The sequence below is a fragment of the Desmodus rotundus genome, chromosome 12, assembly GCF_022682495.2.
Source record: "Desmodus rotundus isolate HL8 chromosome 12, HLdesRot8A.1, whole genome shotgun sequence".
Taxonomy (NCBI): Eukaryota; Metazoa; Chordata; class Mammalia; order Chiroptera; family Phyllostomidae; genus Desmodus; species Desmodus rotundus.
The window spans coordinates 95,562,577-95,577,979 of NC_071398.1; the positions used below are offsets into that span (position 1 = coordinate 95,562,577).

Genomic DNA, 15,403 nt, shown 5'->3' on the forward strand with positions numbered 1-15,403 from the left:
TACTCTCTGACCCACCCCCTCTGGCCCTTCCCTACTTCTAGCCCCAGCTGTACTCCCAGCACAAGCTTCTGCAGGCCTCTTCCACCTACTGAATGGTCTTGTGTGCATCAGCATCGCTCACTCCCTCACTGCCTTCGAGTCTTCCTCCAGGTCCCTCCCACCTGGCCAGACCTGGCTCCCTATTAACACGGCAAACCTACCACAACACCCCTGACCCTCCATGCCTTTCCTTGTCCACAGCACGACTGCTTCACATTCACTGTGTCTACAAATTTGTTAAGGTTCTGGGTTATAACTGCCCACTGCTAGAGCACAGGCTTCACGGAGGCAAGTATTTGCCATGGCAGGCCACTGACCAAGTCTGTCTCTGAATCGGCGCTCAGTGACTATCTGTGGAACAGTAGTAATAAAATTTGCTTTAGAAGGACAAGTGTGTGGCCACGTGGGAGTGAACCGGACAATGGTCACGAGTAGGTGCAGGAGGCACAGACGTCACTTCTCTTAGCTCCAGTGCTAGCACCCACATCCCAGCCACCAACTTCTCTCACCTCCCACACTCCAGGCACAGGCCTTCTGTCTCCTGCGAGTGCAGAAAACCCTCTTTGGCCTTCACACTTCTCTTCTGCCTGGAAGCCTAATTCTCCAGATTGTGGCAGAGCTGGCTACTTCTTTTCGTTCAATTCTCAGCTCAGATATCACCCCTTAGAGCACTTTCATTGACAAGCTAATCCAAAAAAGGGGACCTTTCCCCACTCTGCACCAACATCACTCTCTTGGTAAATGTAAAAAATATCATTGCTAGAATCACTGTACTCATTCTATCACTGTCTTTGATCCATCAAAACGTAAGCCCCATGAATGCAGGGCCTCTCCTCACCAATACCCTCTCTGTGATGCCTGGAAGAGTGCCTACCACCTGGCAGGTGTTCAACATCAGTTACCAAAAGAGGTCAGAGTTTGGAGCCTCAACCACCCACGTGGGAAGATTCTGTAAACTGTCAAAGAGAGAATTCACTTAGCATATATCAGAGATTTAAAAAGAAGGCAGGTAAGAATGGCTTCTAGGCTTCCACTTAGAGCAGTGGGTGCCTTCGCTGCAGTGAGGGTTACGGGGTTGCGGGGAGGAGGAACAGGCTGGAGAGAGCACATTACTGTGGGTTTGACTTTCGGATTTGGCGTGCCTCTGAAATATCCAAGCAGGCACGTGAAGTCCACTGCCAAATATTTGAGTCTAGGCTAAGTATTCAGATAAGAGTGAACATTTATAGATAAAACCAGGGGAATGAACAAGATCATCAAGGGAGAAGCATTGAGTGAGCTCCTAGAGGCTGGAGCTCTGTGGAACTCCAAGTTCATGACTAGGGAAAAAAGGAGTGAACAAAGGCAAATGGAAAGAAGCATACAGAAAGATAAAATCTTCAACAGAATGATGAGGAAAACCATCATACTGGAGAGGGTTGAAAAGTATATACTTAGAAATTCTGCTTTTTCAAGGGTATGGGGAAAATGCACTCTCATATTGCCAGTGGAAGCAATTTTATAAAATGTATCAATAATTAAAATGTGATTACAATTTGACCCAGCAATAACATTCCTAGAAATTTATCCAAAAGATAGTATTAGATAAGTATGCAGTTTGTTAAATGGGAACATCAGGAAACACCTTAAATGTTCATAAAAATTAAATAAACATTGGTTAAATTATGGCAAATATGGTAAGACACTAAGCAGGATCTGGAAGGTTAAGAAAGTTCTGTGTGTAATAATAGCACCTGAGTGCACCGTAATATTTAGAGTTCCAGGCACCAGTCATATATCATCAGCTCATGAAACCCCAGCAATAATCCCACGAGACAGGTATTACTAACAGTCCCGTTTTAGAGGTGGGGAAACTATCATTTCCCCAAGATCACTGGACAAACTGAGGGAGATGAGATTTGAGCTCAAACAGCCTGGCTCCAACACCCATGATTTTAAATACTACGTGTGTGCAGTGACAACGAAAGATATTTATAAAATATCATTAAATGCAAAAGAGCCTTGTTCAATAGCATTTCTAGAGAAAGTACATAAATGTTCATCCTTGCACAGTATTCTCAGTTCATCTCCTGCCTCCCCATTTCTCCATAATCCGCAGCCCACATTAAAGATACATGTGTATACATGCATATCTAGGAAGGCAGTAGGTAATGTGTATTCATAGAGCATGGGAGGAAGATTTTACACCCAATCTGATACCCTCTGGAGGTGGGAAGAGGAGTGGGCTTTCTTTAGGCCTGCAATGTCTACATGCACATTTAAGACACAAAATGAGCCTGGGGAGAGGGGAGACAAACATTCTGTCACTTACTTTTAACCACTGTCTGAAAGCAAAGAACTCATTCTGACGGAAAATCTCCTCTGCCTGTCTGAGGCGGCTGAGATTAGTTCTGAGCCTCTGCGGTCTGTTATGATGCACTGTGCTATGACCACTGAATGCTTCATAAAATAACGAATTAGGTTTGGGGGACCATCTCTAACCTACCTGGTGGACAGCGCCAACATCCTGAATGGCTGGCCGATGCTACCTGCGACAATGAGTCACCCTGTAGCTCAACAGCTTTCTAGCCACCTGGAAGACTATTTCTAACCCCAAAGAATGTCACTCCCATTGGGAAAGGGGATGTCTTTAAACCATTCTGAGCAACAGAGACATTCACCTGTGTCTGTGCTCTTTAAAAATACTACAAAACCCAGCTTTGTCGTGACTAAGCCAAAAGACTTTAGGCAACCTGGGGGCCTGGGCCCCTCCATTCTCAGCTGGGGAGAGAATCCGATGGTTTTCTCCACCTTACACGCTGTATGGTTCTCCTACAAATAAACACCTGGACTCTGTACGTGGGCCAGAGAGCCCACCTGCGCCAGCACTCAGCGCAGGTGCTCAGGAAACGTGACTTCCCTTTCGGACTCCCCTCATCCCAAGAAACCTTCTCATTCAGAGGAACCCAGAGTCCCTTGGCTGCTATATTGAAAATCGCTTAGACTGGGTGCACAAGCACTTCGAACTACCCCTAAGTTTGTTATTTTTATATAAACAAATATACAGTCTTCTCTCTGGCATATCAGATCAGGAGCTAAGTCAGTCACTGCCACACGTGTTTGCAGAGCTCACTCAGATCGGTCAATAGCCCTTGGTTCGGCCCACCTGCACTGCATGAGGGGCCAGCTCCCGATTCACATGGGAAAGGGGTGTAAATAAAGGCCGACAGCAGCGAGACACTCTCCTTTCTACCTTCTCTAGTCAAATTCCCCAAGATGATATGAGATGAGTATCCAAGTATTACTACAGAAGACACAAAAGCCTTTCTGCCCCGTGGCCAGAGAGTTTCCTCTGCATGGGCCATGTCTGCGTTCACATGGCCAAATACAATCAAGCCTAAAAAACCTGTTAATCAGAAAGGCAATTTACCAGGTAGATACATATTGGCTGATACAGAGTTCAGGTCTGATACACAGAGGGTTACCCACAAAAGACAGACTATGCATGTGCTGAGTGTGCCAGTACAGAAAAGTCACCCACCAAAATTGAGGGAAGATATCCTGGGAAAGATATGACACCTGAGATTTTTCAAACATTAGACATGACGGGAAACATCAGAACTTTGTCGGACTTCCTCACACTTCCCTTACGGTTTAATGTGGTTTTCAGCCTGAAATACATAATCCTTTCACTGCTCAGGCATTTTAACAGTCTATTCCAGCTCTATAAGGACAGCATCTTAAACACTATTTGGTTTTGATCTGTTTTAACAGCAAGAAAAAAAAATAGAGGTAGATCCACAATTTCATTAAAAGATACATGCAAGTATGTTTGCTATTCCATTGAAGGGATTTTAAATATTTTCCTAACTTCTAAAGCAACTTTGCGACAAGAATCGTTTGTATCTAAACTCAAAATGATTAAATGGACGACTTAAAGTCCATCTAATGAACTTCCCAAAGCGCAGTCTCACAGAGCGAGCGGCGAGGAGCCGCACCCACTGGTGGAGTCGTGCAGGCTCCGACCAAGGCACCTCCGGGCTCAGTGTGGGAGCTCTCCCAAAGCACCAGGAGGCGCTCTGGGGGCGTCAGGCCGTTATCTTTCGGGACACTTAAAGGCACAATGGGAACCCAGACACGAATTCTGAGTTACCAGGTGACGACAGCTGTAACCACAGCAACGACTGCTAACATTTACTGGGCAGTGCAGTTTTCTAGACACTATGTTGGAACCTTCACATAGCGAATCATTTCATCCTTACACTAATCCCATAAATCAGTTTCTACTACCTCCAAACTCAGTGTCTGAGTACTTGAAGTAATTTGCGCAAGGTCGTACACCAGGGCTGAAATTAGAACCAAATCTGGGTCCAGTGGCCGGAATTTTACCCACCATGCTTTACTGGGGAAAAGGTGAGCCTGCAGCTTTTAATCAACAAGGCGATTACCGTCTTCCATAACAGAATGTCATCTCTGACTGAAGGACAAGAACTGACTGAGTTATTTTTCATCAATTCCTCAGCAAATGTCTTGCTATTACTGCACTGTTAAAGCCGCATTGATATGTTGATATAAAAGCCAACAAGGCAATTATAACTGAATTCTAAAGTGTCTTATAAATTTCTAGCTATCAGAGAAAGAATTGCAAATTGAAATGTAGCAGTTTCGTTTTTAGTCAGTGTATTATAGAAGCTTTCTAATAACTCAATGATATGTTTAGGTACCTCCAGGGATGTTGTTATGGTAAAAAGTATTTTAAGAAAAAAATTGGCATCATTTTGACAGAAACAGGTTTTCACTTTTTTTCTTGTATCATCTAACTCGTATGAATGAAAACCTTTTTTTAAGTTATTGGAATGAGTGCTATGGTAGACTATAAGAAAAACAAAGAAAGAATTCTAAATAAACACCAACAAAAGAGGATGGGAGGACAGGACAGGATCAGAGGTCCTCAAAGAAGTCTTGCTTGTGGGATTAAGAACCTAAACCAAGTCAGAGGCGGGAGCTGAATTCCATCAGGGCCCAGGGCACAGAGGTCAGAGAGTCTAGTGACTTCAAAATCAAAACAGACTTACCTTTAGAAGAGCCAAGGCCACATGAAAGATTATGTTCAAACCCTGCAATTAAAAAGAGAGCCAAAATCAACACTGCCACGTGTACCGCTACTTCATTAAGTATTTTCTCAGGACTCCCACACATCACTTTCACATACAATGATACTTAAACAAATCGTGTGTTTTTTAAAAAAGGCAATTTCTTTCTCTGAGAGGCTTATTGCAAATTTTAGATGCTATTTAATTAATGTTCATATAAAATTACTGTTTTTACAATAAATCATTTTCCTTCCATCTATTTCTAAATGACTTGGATGGTCTAAGAATCTCAAGAGTCAGGTTCCGAGGTCAAGAGGGCGGTAACCGGAAGTCTAAAATGGTTCCTGAGATTCTGGTCTGTACCTGTGGGAGGTGTGCTCCACCCGCCAGTGGCAGAAGGCAGAGCAGAGCCCCGCCCGGCAGAGCCGCTGACCCCGGGGCAGACTGCACGCGGGGAGTTGTAACCGTCGCACTGGATTTCCACCACTGTTCTCACTGTTAGTTGTTTGTCTGATTTCTTGCTCTCAAGTAGTATTTGAACAAATACTAGAGATGGTAATTAGGGCCCATCTGCTAGACTTGCTTTTCCTTTTTTTTCCTCTCCTCAAAGCCAGAGAAGTATTTCTTTAGGAATAAACAAGTTAAATAGCTTGTTAAGAAGCCATACTGGAGCTGAACTATGAACTCTGACTTCACGATTCATTCTGAAGAGATGCTTAGATACTAAATTCAAGAGAGAGGAAATCTTAAATACTCAAGATGACAGAATCAGAAATAAGATTGCCACGGAATATGCTGTTTCCTCACCATGCACGTTATTGTACATGAGAAGAAAGATCTTCCAAGTCGGAATTGACAGTGAGTTGCCACCTCCCGTAAGCCCAGGGTCTATGAGACGTGCGCCCTCTTTGTCTCCGTCACAAGTGGAACCTGTCTGCCATTTGGAAATGGGGCTATAACAGGTATAGTATGCAAAGGCGCTCTAATAAACCACCGTTTCTCTGTCTCCAAAATCAGAAGTGAGGAGTAGGGCTAGGTACTTAGAGTACACTCCTGCCATAACTTGCTAATGTAATCTCTCACAGCCACCAAAAATATGATGTGATGGTGGAAGGGAAAATGATAAACACAAAATATTTGGCTGGAGGTTTGGGGTTTACTCAGTTAATTCTTTAAGAAAACAAAAGCAGCTGGAAGTAAGTATAATCAGGCTGGAAGACAAAAGAGCCTGACACAGTTCATCACCACCAAGCACCGACCCTACACCAGTTGCAACCACTATTACCAAGTAGAAACAAGAGGACTACTGTAGATCAAAAACTTAGGTTACAATTAAGCAAATTCTGCTTTCATAAAGTTGCATCCTCACCCACTAACTGCTGCCCACGGCGTCCAAAACTTGCAGACCGAGAGAAAAAGACCTGCCGCCTTGCCCCACGCTCCCTCCACCCACATAACAACCGCCAGGTGGTAGTGAAGTCCCGCAACCTGAGAGCCTGTGCACATGCTGCCAGGACTGAGTCCACCTGTCTGTCCCGCTTCCCTAGTCCCCGCTGCAAGTGTAAGGCTCTCCTGTCTCTAAGTCCTCTAAGCCATGATGCTCTGGTCCTTTCTCCCAGGCTTTCTCCTGCCCTCTTCTCCTTCCCAATCCCTTCAGCGCGCTCTCTGGAAACCCCACACCAGGTTCAACCAACTCTGCTCTTTTCTCAACCTCCCCTCCAAACACTCCCCCTCCTCCTTGCATCCATGGTAATATTGAAAGCTCATTGATTTTCACAACATGTATTACAATTCACACTTCTCACATTATGAACTTGACTAGTCTAAGGGTATAGATCTATATTTAGTAGCAGGCTAGGATCACCCCCAAAGCCCCCTAAAAACTAGTAATGGCATGTCACCCATACAGTGCTGCTGGAGTGGACACAGTGAGCACTTGTGTGAGGACCGAATGACTGAACTGTACTAGCTACCCTCAATTTTCTGGGATTTATTCTTTTCCCTAGAGACCCAGCTAAACCAATTACAGAATCACCATCAAACTATAGTAAGAAATCCTTTTCTTTATTTATCTTAAAGTGAAAGTACTAACCAACTGAGCTATGAAAAATTCAAATAAGAACTTAGAAGTTTTTTAAAAAGTTAATGATCTCCAAGTAGCCAAAATAGCTCTCACTAACAGAAGAGAAACAATTATTCAAATTAGCTTGGTGATATGATTTTATAGTTTACAGATATCAGAAGTAGCAAAGTAAAACCAAAGTGTGTACTAGATGGGATTAGGAACAGAGAGCCTGTAAGGACAGCTGTCAGAATTAAAATATTAGATCTGATAGAAATAGAAGATACACTTTTAAAAAGCTATAAAATTTATAGCAATATTGGCCCATTCAGTGGAGCCAAAAACCCTTCAATAGTTAACATCAGTGCATCTCAATAATCCAGCTGTGTTAATGAATACCGTGCATAAGAAGTATGTGCATTAAATAAAAAGCAGGTAATTTTTTTAAGTTTGAGAAGCTAAAGAGATGACTTGCAGTTACCAGAAAAAAAAAATGTATATATGCAAACTCTTTAAACAAGTTCAAAATAGTCAGGTATTACTGTATCTGCTTACATGAAGCTCTAGATATTATCTATTAAAAAAAACCAAACAAACAAGAAAAGCAAAGACTTCACAAGCCTTAAACTAAACTACAATAGCGTGGCCAGACTATGGAAACAAAGATCCTTTCAGACTTCTGAGCTGTTGAAAATCAGGAACAACTTGCTATTCTACCCAGATCTTTATTTCACTACAAAAACATATCCTGACTTCTAAGAGAAGAATAACAACAGCAACCTTAGTTGCATATTTAAAAATATGTATTTTTTCTTTTGAAAGACCTTCTCAATTAGGAATATAATCAGAGGTAGCATTAAATTACAGAAACCTTCTCCACACGGGCTGGATTTTAGATGACAACATCAGTGCAGCCTGCGGTCCTCAGCGCCCCAGCCAACAAAAAAGTGAAAGTGAACTGAGCGAACCGCCCTTCATTCTTCTGGGCAGCACGAGCCCAATCTAAATCCCCCATTGTCACTTCACTGTCCCCCTACTCTTACCTGATTCAACCTTTGCCTAATTGGACTGAAATTTATTTTTTGAAATATATTTTTAAAAGACAATGAAGTTATACATTTTCAAGACGCCTCTCCTTTTCAGGAATACGTAATCTGCAGCAATTTGTTTATTACTGAAGGGGAAATACGTTTTCCTAACAGCACTCAAAAGGCGAAACGTTTGGAGAATTGTTCAGAGCAAAAGCAACAAGTAAACATGTTGTTATGGTTTCTTATTATTGATAGTACAAGGAATACCTCCAAGAGCGAGACAATAAGTAGCATCCGCTGAATGTCTTCTATGTGCCAAGATCTGAATTAGTTATAATGAAAACTAGTGGGTGTCCCTCTGTCATCCCAGGACAACCCTAGATTCTGTGTTACACACAGGAAATTAAGCCTTCGAGCAGTCAAGTCAGTTTCTCCAGGTCACACAGTTAGTGGATTTTAACCGAAGCAGTGCCACTCTGCACTCTCAACCACTAAGTTAGAAGATGGCTCAACAGACAGGCGAATGAACGAACAAATCCCTTTGCTCGGTATTAATGTGTCCTCTAATTCCTCAAGGGTGAAAGTGGTTCCTTCCATTTCAAGGCAAGTGAATTTTGAGAGCAGAGAGTGGAACGATAACAAATAGGTGACTCTTACCAGAACCAAATTTTATTATTTGTCTCCACATCGAAAATATTCTCAAAAGCAGCTGACCACGTACAGGCTGTGAGGCAATAACCAGCTTGTTGGGGACAGAAAGGATCCCACCTTCCTCCAGTGACAACAGATTGAGATCAGACTGGGAAGCTGCTGTTTCAGAATTTAGTCACAGCCTGCAAAAGTGTTCACTTAGAGAACACCCACGAGTAATTGCCCCAAATTAGATAATTGCTCCCAAGTGCAGATCATCGTGTTCCTGGGGAGGCCAACGACTGAGCTCCCACACCCCGCAAGGAGCGGGGCTGCGAGCAGAGCAGAGCACTCACAGGAACAGGCAGTGCGCTGTCGTGGGCTCCGGGAGCTGACAGGTGATGTGAGGAGCTGTCAGAAACGATGCTGACAGCACAGAGAACAAACGCTGAGAAGGTGGTGTCAAAGTGCCACGTGTGCCTCAGCACCTGGGTCCTCAGGGAGCCAAACAGAGCCATCAGTGGTGTGTGAAGGTGGAAGTGCTAACAGTAAGGCCGTGAGAAATGAGCAAACTGGAAGTCGCCGCGGGGAATGGAGCAGACCCACTGGCAGACAGGGCTCATGCCAGAGGAGATGAGTTCTGCCCTTTCCGACCCATCCCCCATGGCACATCCCACCCCAGGAAGGGGAATGACTGAATGAGACCTCGTGCAAAAAGCATATTAATGTGTTGAGCACTTGCTAAGTACTCCATAGACACCAGCAATTATTATGAGGTTCATATAGTTACTGCCAACTAGATCTTGTATTTTGCATCTTTCACTGAAGTCTCCCCACAGCTCTAAAGCCTGTGTGGTACTGCTACCACTTTAGAGCGGAGGAAACGGAGGCTCAGAGACATCAGACTATTAGTAAACAAATGGTAAAGCCAGGATTAGAACTTATGCCTGCCAGAAGAACAAACAACAATGCCCCCATGCTTTTCACAGCTAACTGCATCTCTACTGCAAGTTCAGCGAGACTTTGGTTAGATGTCTGTGCTGAATTAAAGACAGCCGTGATTCTCTGACACTTCTGCCATTGAGAGTCGGGGTCTCCGTCCTCTCTACTAGAATCTGCGCGGGCCATACCACTTCTTTGAGCAACAGTGTGGAGAATGTGATGCTGTGCCGACACTCCGGCCCAGACCTGCACACTGACCACTCCCCGGCCCATCTCCTGGGGCACTCGCTCCTGGAAGCCAGTCCCCAGGTGAGAAGTGCAATCACACTTAGACCCCACTCTAACGGGTCAAACAGAGACGGAAGGGCCCGCAGGATGAGCTGCCACCCACAGGAAAGAGAGGCCAGGGGTCATCCAGGTGCCAGATCCGTGAGTGAAAACATCACCCTGAAGTGGACCCCCCAGGCCCAGACGCCCCCGCGGAAGCCATGCGAACCAGAGATGAACCGCACAGCCGAACCCATCCCAGATCCCTGACTTAGGGAATTGTGAACAAAGTGAATGGTTGCTTTTAAGTTCTGAAAGCATTTCATTTTGAAATGATTTCAGATTTAGATAGTAATTGCCAAAAATTGTACCAAGAGATTCTGCTTATCCTTCACCTGGCTTCATCAAATGTTAATGCCTCACATAACCACAGAATAACTATCAAAACCAAGAAGATGTATTTGGATTTTGTCAGATGTCCCACTAATGTCCTTTTCTTGGTCCCGGACCCAGTCCTGAGTCACCCACTGAATTTAGGCATCATGTCTCCCTGGTCTCCTTTCATCTGGAAGTTTCCAGTCTTCGTCTTTCATGAACTTGACACTGCTGAGAAGAGCACCGGTCAGTTATTCTGTAGAATCTTCCTCAACTGGATTTGCTGATGCTTCCTTATGACACACTGAGATGACGTGGCCTGGGCACAAACACCGCAGAAGCAACGTTCCGTGGGTGCGTCTCACCAGGAGGTTGTGTGCTATCAGTAGGTCTCACTCCAAAGCCACTGGCTCAGAGCCACTGGGGCCTGGACGAGTGTGTCATCAGGTAAGCGGACCAGAATCCCTCCGTCTCCTCTTTGATAGCTCTCTCACTTCTGTGGTCTGTAAAGCAATGCATTCTTCCACAGAAAGAAGAAAGCAATTACCATGCAAATATGAAGAAGTACTGTCTGTTCTTTAATACAGGTTCTATGGCAAGAATATGGTAACAGGTTAGCCAAGAAGTCTTTCACCTCATTCCACTTCTCATATTATAAGCTCTTTAAAAGTTCAATCTTTTGTAAGAGTTTGATGGAGTAACCAGTGAAATGACCGCTCGCTCTGGTTTTCGGTTTTTGCTTCTGGATGACCACTAGAGGTCAGGATGGCAGCACTGAAAACCAAGCAGCAGCTTAACGAGGATTACAGGGACCTTCGCAGCAGCCTCAGCTCCAAGTTCTCGTGGCTAAGACTTCCCTTGTGTCGACTACTTGTTCAATAATATAAAATGTGACAAAATTTGAATGATTCCCACTTTTCCTTTCCCCAGGTTTACTATATTTTTTCCATTTTATTATAGACTCCTTTGTTAGTTTTTTCGTAAGTAGAGTTGTAAAGAAGAGATCTCAAGAATGGGGAGGATGATCGTGGGTAATTATTTTTTACCTTTGCTTGACTTGCATTTGTTTTTATAAACGAAGTACTAAATAGACATATTTAGTACTGCAAAGTCTGCATCCTTCAGTATGAGCAACCCTGGGAAGAATTCTTAGAGGTTAGTGACATCTGAATTCAATAGACCTTCCAGAAACAAGGCGGGTAAAATAAGAGAAATAAATCAAAGTAAAGGATCTGACAGGTACTCATCAAATCCGAGCCATTCTGAGGACTGCTTAGCATATGCAAACATTTGTATGTTTACAAGGACGGATAGGTCATCCCGACAACAACAGACCCCCTACTGGGATGGGAGACAAAAATATAGACGGGTGAGAACCCACCCCGGGTAATCAAGGAGAGGGTGACCTGGAGAGCACGCTACGGTTCCTATAAGGACGGCCTGTCGGCAGGGCACTCTGGCAGCAGTCACCTTTCTGTCTCCTCCCCGTCATGGTGACTTGGACCTCACTGCCCCCAGCTGCAGGCTTCAGTCACCATCCCAGCTGCAGGCCCTCCATCAAGACAAAGAACTACCGGAAGCCAGAGGGCTGGGAGGCCTGAAGCTGGGGAGGGAGGCCAGGCCCCCTGCCTGCTGGCTCTCCGTGGCCCATGCAGCTGCCCAGACCCAGGCCCACGTTACCATCTGTCCTAGAGATGCTAGGGTGACACTACGGGCTTTCATCTCCCACCAAGTCTGATCCCTTTCCTGCCTTCATCTGGTTTGGGAGAGTCAACAGAGTGGGGGGTGTGAGGTATACTCTGGGGCCAGCCTTCCCAGGTCTCAGCTGACCTTTCACCTCTTCCTGTCTGACATAGAGCGATTAATTAAACCCTCTGCCTCAGTTTCCTCAGCACCCGCACCACCTCACAGAGCGGCAGCGAGGATGAAATGAGTCACTGTGTGTAAGGCACTTGGAACAGTGCCTGGCACACGGTTAGGTGGTACCTGTCTGAACACCCTGTTATACCCAAGTCCTCGGAACTGAACTTCCAGGATGTTATAAGGAATTTCAGTTACTTAAGATCTCAAGGAAATTGCTACGTATTTTGATAACAACTGACCTATACATACTCATATAACTCCTTGAAAAAAACGGTCTCTCCTATCTCCCAGTCAATTGGATCAGCTCAAAGACTCAGCCTTAAAAGGATGAGCTTAAGCCAAGCCACAAGGAAACGGGATCAGCTAGCACTCCAGGAGAAACCCATCAAAGGATTAACAAACCTTAAAAAAGAGGAGGGAGGAACAGTGTTTATAGGTTTTGCTTCTAGAAAATGGTAGAAGCTGACTAAGTCGGCCTTTGGCATTTACTCCTGACCTGCCAGCTGGAGTGTAAACATTCATTGCAATGAAGCCGAGCTCAGTGGCGCTGAAGATGCAGGCAGCTTGCCCGGACAGGCTGCTATTTAGCCTCGAACCGTCACCGGGAGACAGACTGTGCAAGATCGCTGAGCGGACAGGATCTCTGGAGGCGCCTCCACTCGGGCCCTGAGACGTCAAATCCCAAGTACAGAAAACAGTGATAATAACCAGAGACCATGGGGAAGGTAACTGGGAAGCTGAACACCCGTCCTGTTCCGGGTTCACTGGCTTCACCGTGTGGCTCTGCCTTTCATCCCACGGCTGTTCTTCTGTCATAGTACACATTTACTTCCTTCTGGTCTGTCCTCAAAGGAAGTGGAGAGCACCTGAGTGCGATTTTTCCCTGTCACTGAAGATGCATTGGAAGGCACACTTTTCAAGGTTTAATATTCTCAATTCTTGTCATCTGTCTTCATATGTACTAATTGCACATTCTTTTGTGGTTTGCCTATGAACTCTCTTCAAGGCCTTCATAAATCTCCCAATAAAAAATAAAACTAGATAGCCTGCTATAGCATTGGTCCAAACAGTACAGACTACTATCGATGAATTACCTACTATATTCAGAGCATTAAACTGAAGCCCTACTAGTAAACTGTCTACTCCTGTTTTGAGCCTGAGGTCACCTATGGGTCTTATAACCTTTTCCTGCCAAACTTACACAAGTCCTCCTCTTCTAAATCCACCAAATGGATACAGAGGGAACTCTATTTATTCTTTTCAATGAGGGCTACCAGCTTAAACTACCCACAGACCTCCCAGTCTAACAATCTATTATTCTTTATGATTTCAATATAGTAGAAACACTTGATTTTCTGGTTTCAAACTGAGAGCAGACTGAATAGGTTTATAAAAGCATGGCTGTCTTGAAGTTCCAGTTCACCAGATGGGGTACCAGGGAAAGTACCCACATCACCTGGGTACAGTGTGGTAACCAAGACTCATTCACAGACTATGCCTAGAGAACGTAGCCATTTTACAACTGGAGGGGTTTCCCGGCACCTTGCAGACTGCAGGGGAGGGCGGGCTTATGGGTGAGAGTAAAGATGGACGGCCAGGATGGGTACGGAAAAGGATATCCTCAAGGTGGAGATCTGGGGCACAGAGGTCTTTGTTTTGTTTGTTTTCTGGATTATCCACCAGAATATATATTTGTTCCCAAAAACAATGTGATCTAATTTTTACAAAAGTTAAGAAAAGCAGGGAATTGAAAATCCTGAAAAAATTACCAAAGTGAAAGTCCCTTTTCTAGACATCCTGCGCAGGAGGAGGAACTCGTGTCAGAGGGACCTCTGACAGTGTGCAGACAGCACGGCAGCGGGCCGGTCTCTCCCCTCCCGTCCAGGGCCCCCAGCACCTCTGGGCAGTCCCACAGCCTCGCCTGTGGGGGCGGGGAGCTGCTGGTCAATGCAGCTGGTCCCTGAGGCCGCCTCCCACGAGCTGGGCAGGGGTGGGGAGGCAATGCTGTTCTACTGAAGGTTGAACTTGGAAAAAAGGTTCTGCCTATTACATTTTTCTCTAGGCCATCATTCTTACTTTTTAATCAAATTCATATGTCCCCAAGCAGAACTGGTTCTATGCCTGTTTAATTTCCTTCAGGACCGTGAGACTGTGCAACTGTGCTCGGCGGCCCGTCAGGTCTGAGCAACGTTCCACCTGGGTGAAATCAAAGGCAGGCCTGCTCAGAGAAGGGGTGGACAGCCACGTTATCCTGCGACCCCACACTGGTGCGCTGGAAACGGAGGTGTTCGTGTCTGCATAGTGGAGGGGGAATCACTGTACCGTCAACTCACCGAAAAACAGTCCTCAGTCAAGTCATTGCTCCAGAACCTACGTATTGGAACTAACTAGTTTAGCTTTTCATTTTTTCATGCAGGAAAACTTTAAAAACAACATAAATGGAAATAAATGAGTAGCACATCACAAATAGAAAAGAAAGTTACAGCTGAATTTTGAATAGGTTGCAGTGGAGTAGGCGGAGGCTGCAGTGAGTGGAGATGACAGCGCTCGGGCAATTAATGACCGGGGCTGGAGGAAAACCCTCCCCACAACGTGACTGCAGGGAGTGCAGAATCAACTGGTCTGTGACTTCTTCTGGAGAGAGACTCTGCACTCCTCTCCTCTCCAAAGAAATGCCGCTCCAGTGCCTGGTGCGTGAGGTCGACTATGTGAAAAGGAAGACCAGGACCTTACTGGCCCTTTTTTGGCCGTTGCTTTCTAAAGCCTTGCTGCAGAAAGCATGCTCTGTGGGGCCGCAGTGCTTCAGCATCGCCCAGGAGGGAGCTCGATGTGCAGACGCTCGGGTTCCATGTCCCAGAACCGCCAACCATGATCCGAACTGGCATTCAACAGGACCGCCAGCTGAGTCAAATGCCTATTAAAATTTCAGATCCACTTCTTTTAGACAATATATATCTTTTCTACCTAGTAATCCAAAATATAGTCTACTTCTCACAAGTAGCAGATGGCTCCATGTGTCAGTGAAAGAATGATAAAAAGCCAAAAAGATCAAGCTGTCAAAATCGGTATCTTCCCAAAAATAACTCCAATTTTCTAATTAGCTTTATAATAGTGACAGATAA

General features: G+C 45.0%; 1 protein-coding gene across 6 annotated transcripts in view; it reads right to left on the reverse strand.

Annotated features, from left to right (window-relative positions):
* RABGAP1L (RAB GTPase activating protein 1 like) overlaps positions 1 to 15,403 on the reverse strand; it is a 446,160-nt gene that overhangs the window by 133,552 nt on the left and 297,205 nt on the right. For all 6 annotated transcript variants that reach the window (XM_053916149.2, XM_053916150.2, XM_053916154.2 and 3 more), the window contains one exon: positions 5,094 to 5,135. In XM_053916149.2, the coding sequence (XP_053772124.1) occupies positions 5,094 to 5,135 (42 nt within the window). The remainder of the gene's footprint in view (positions 1 to 5,093; positions 5,136 to 15,403) is intronic.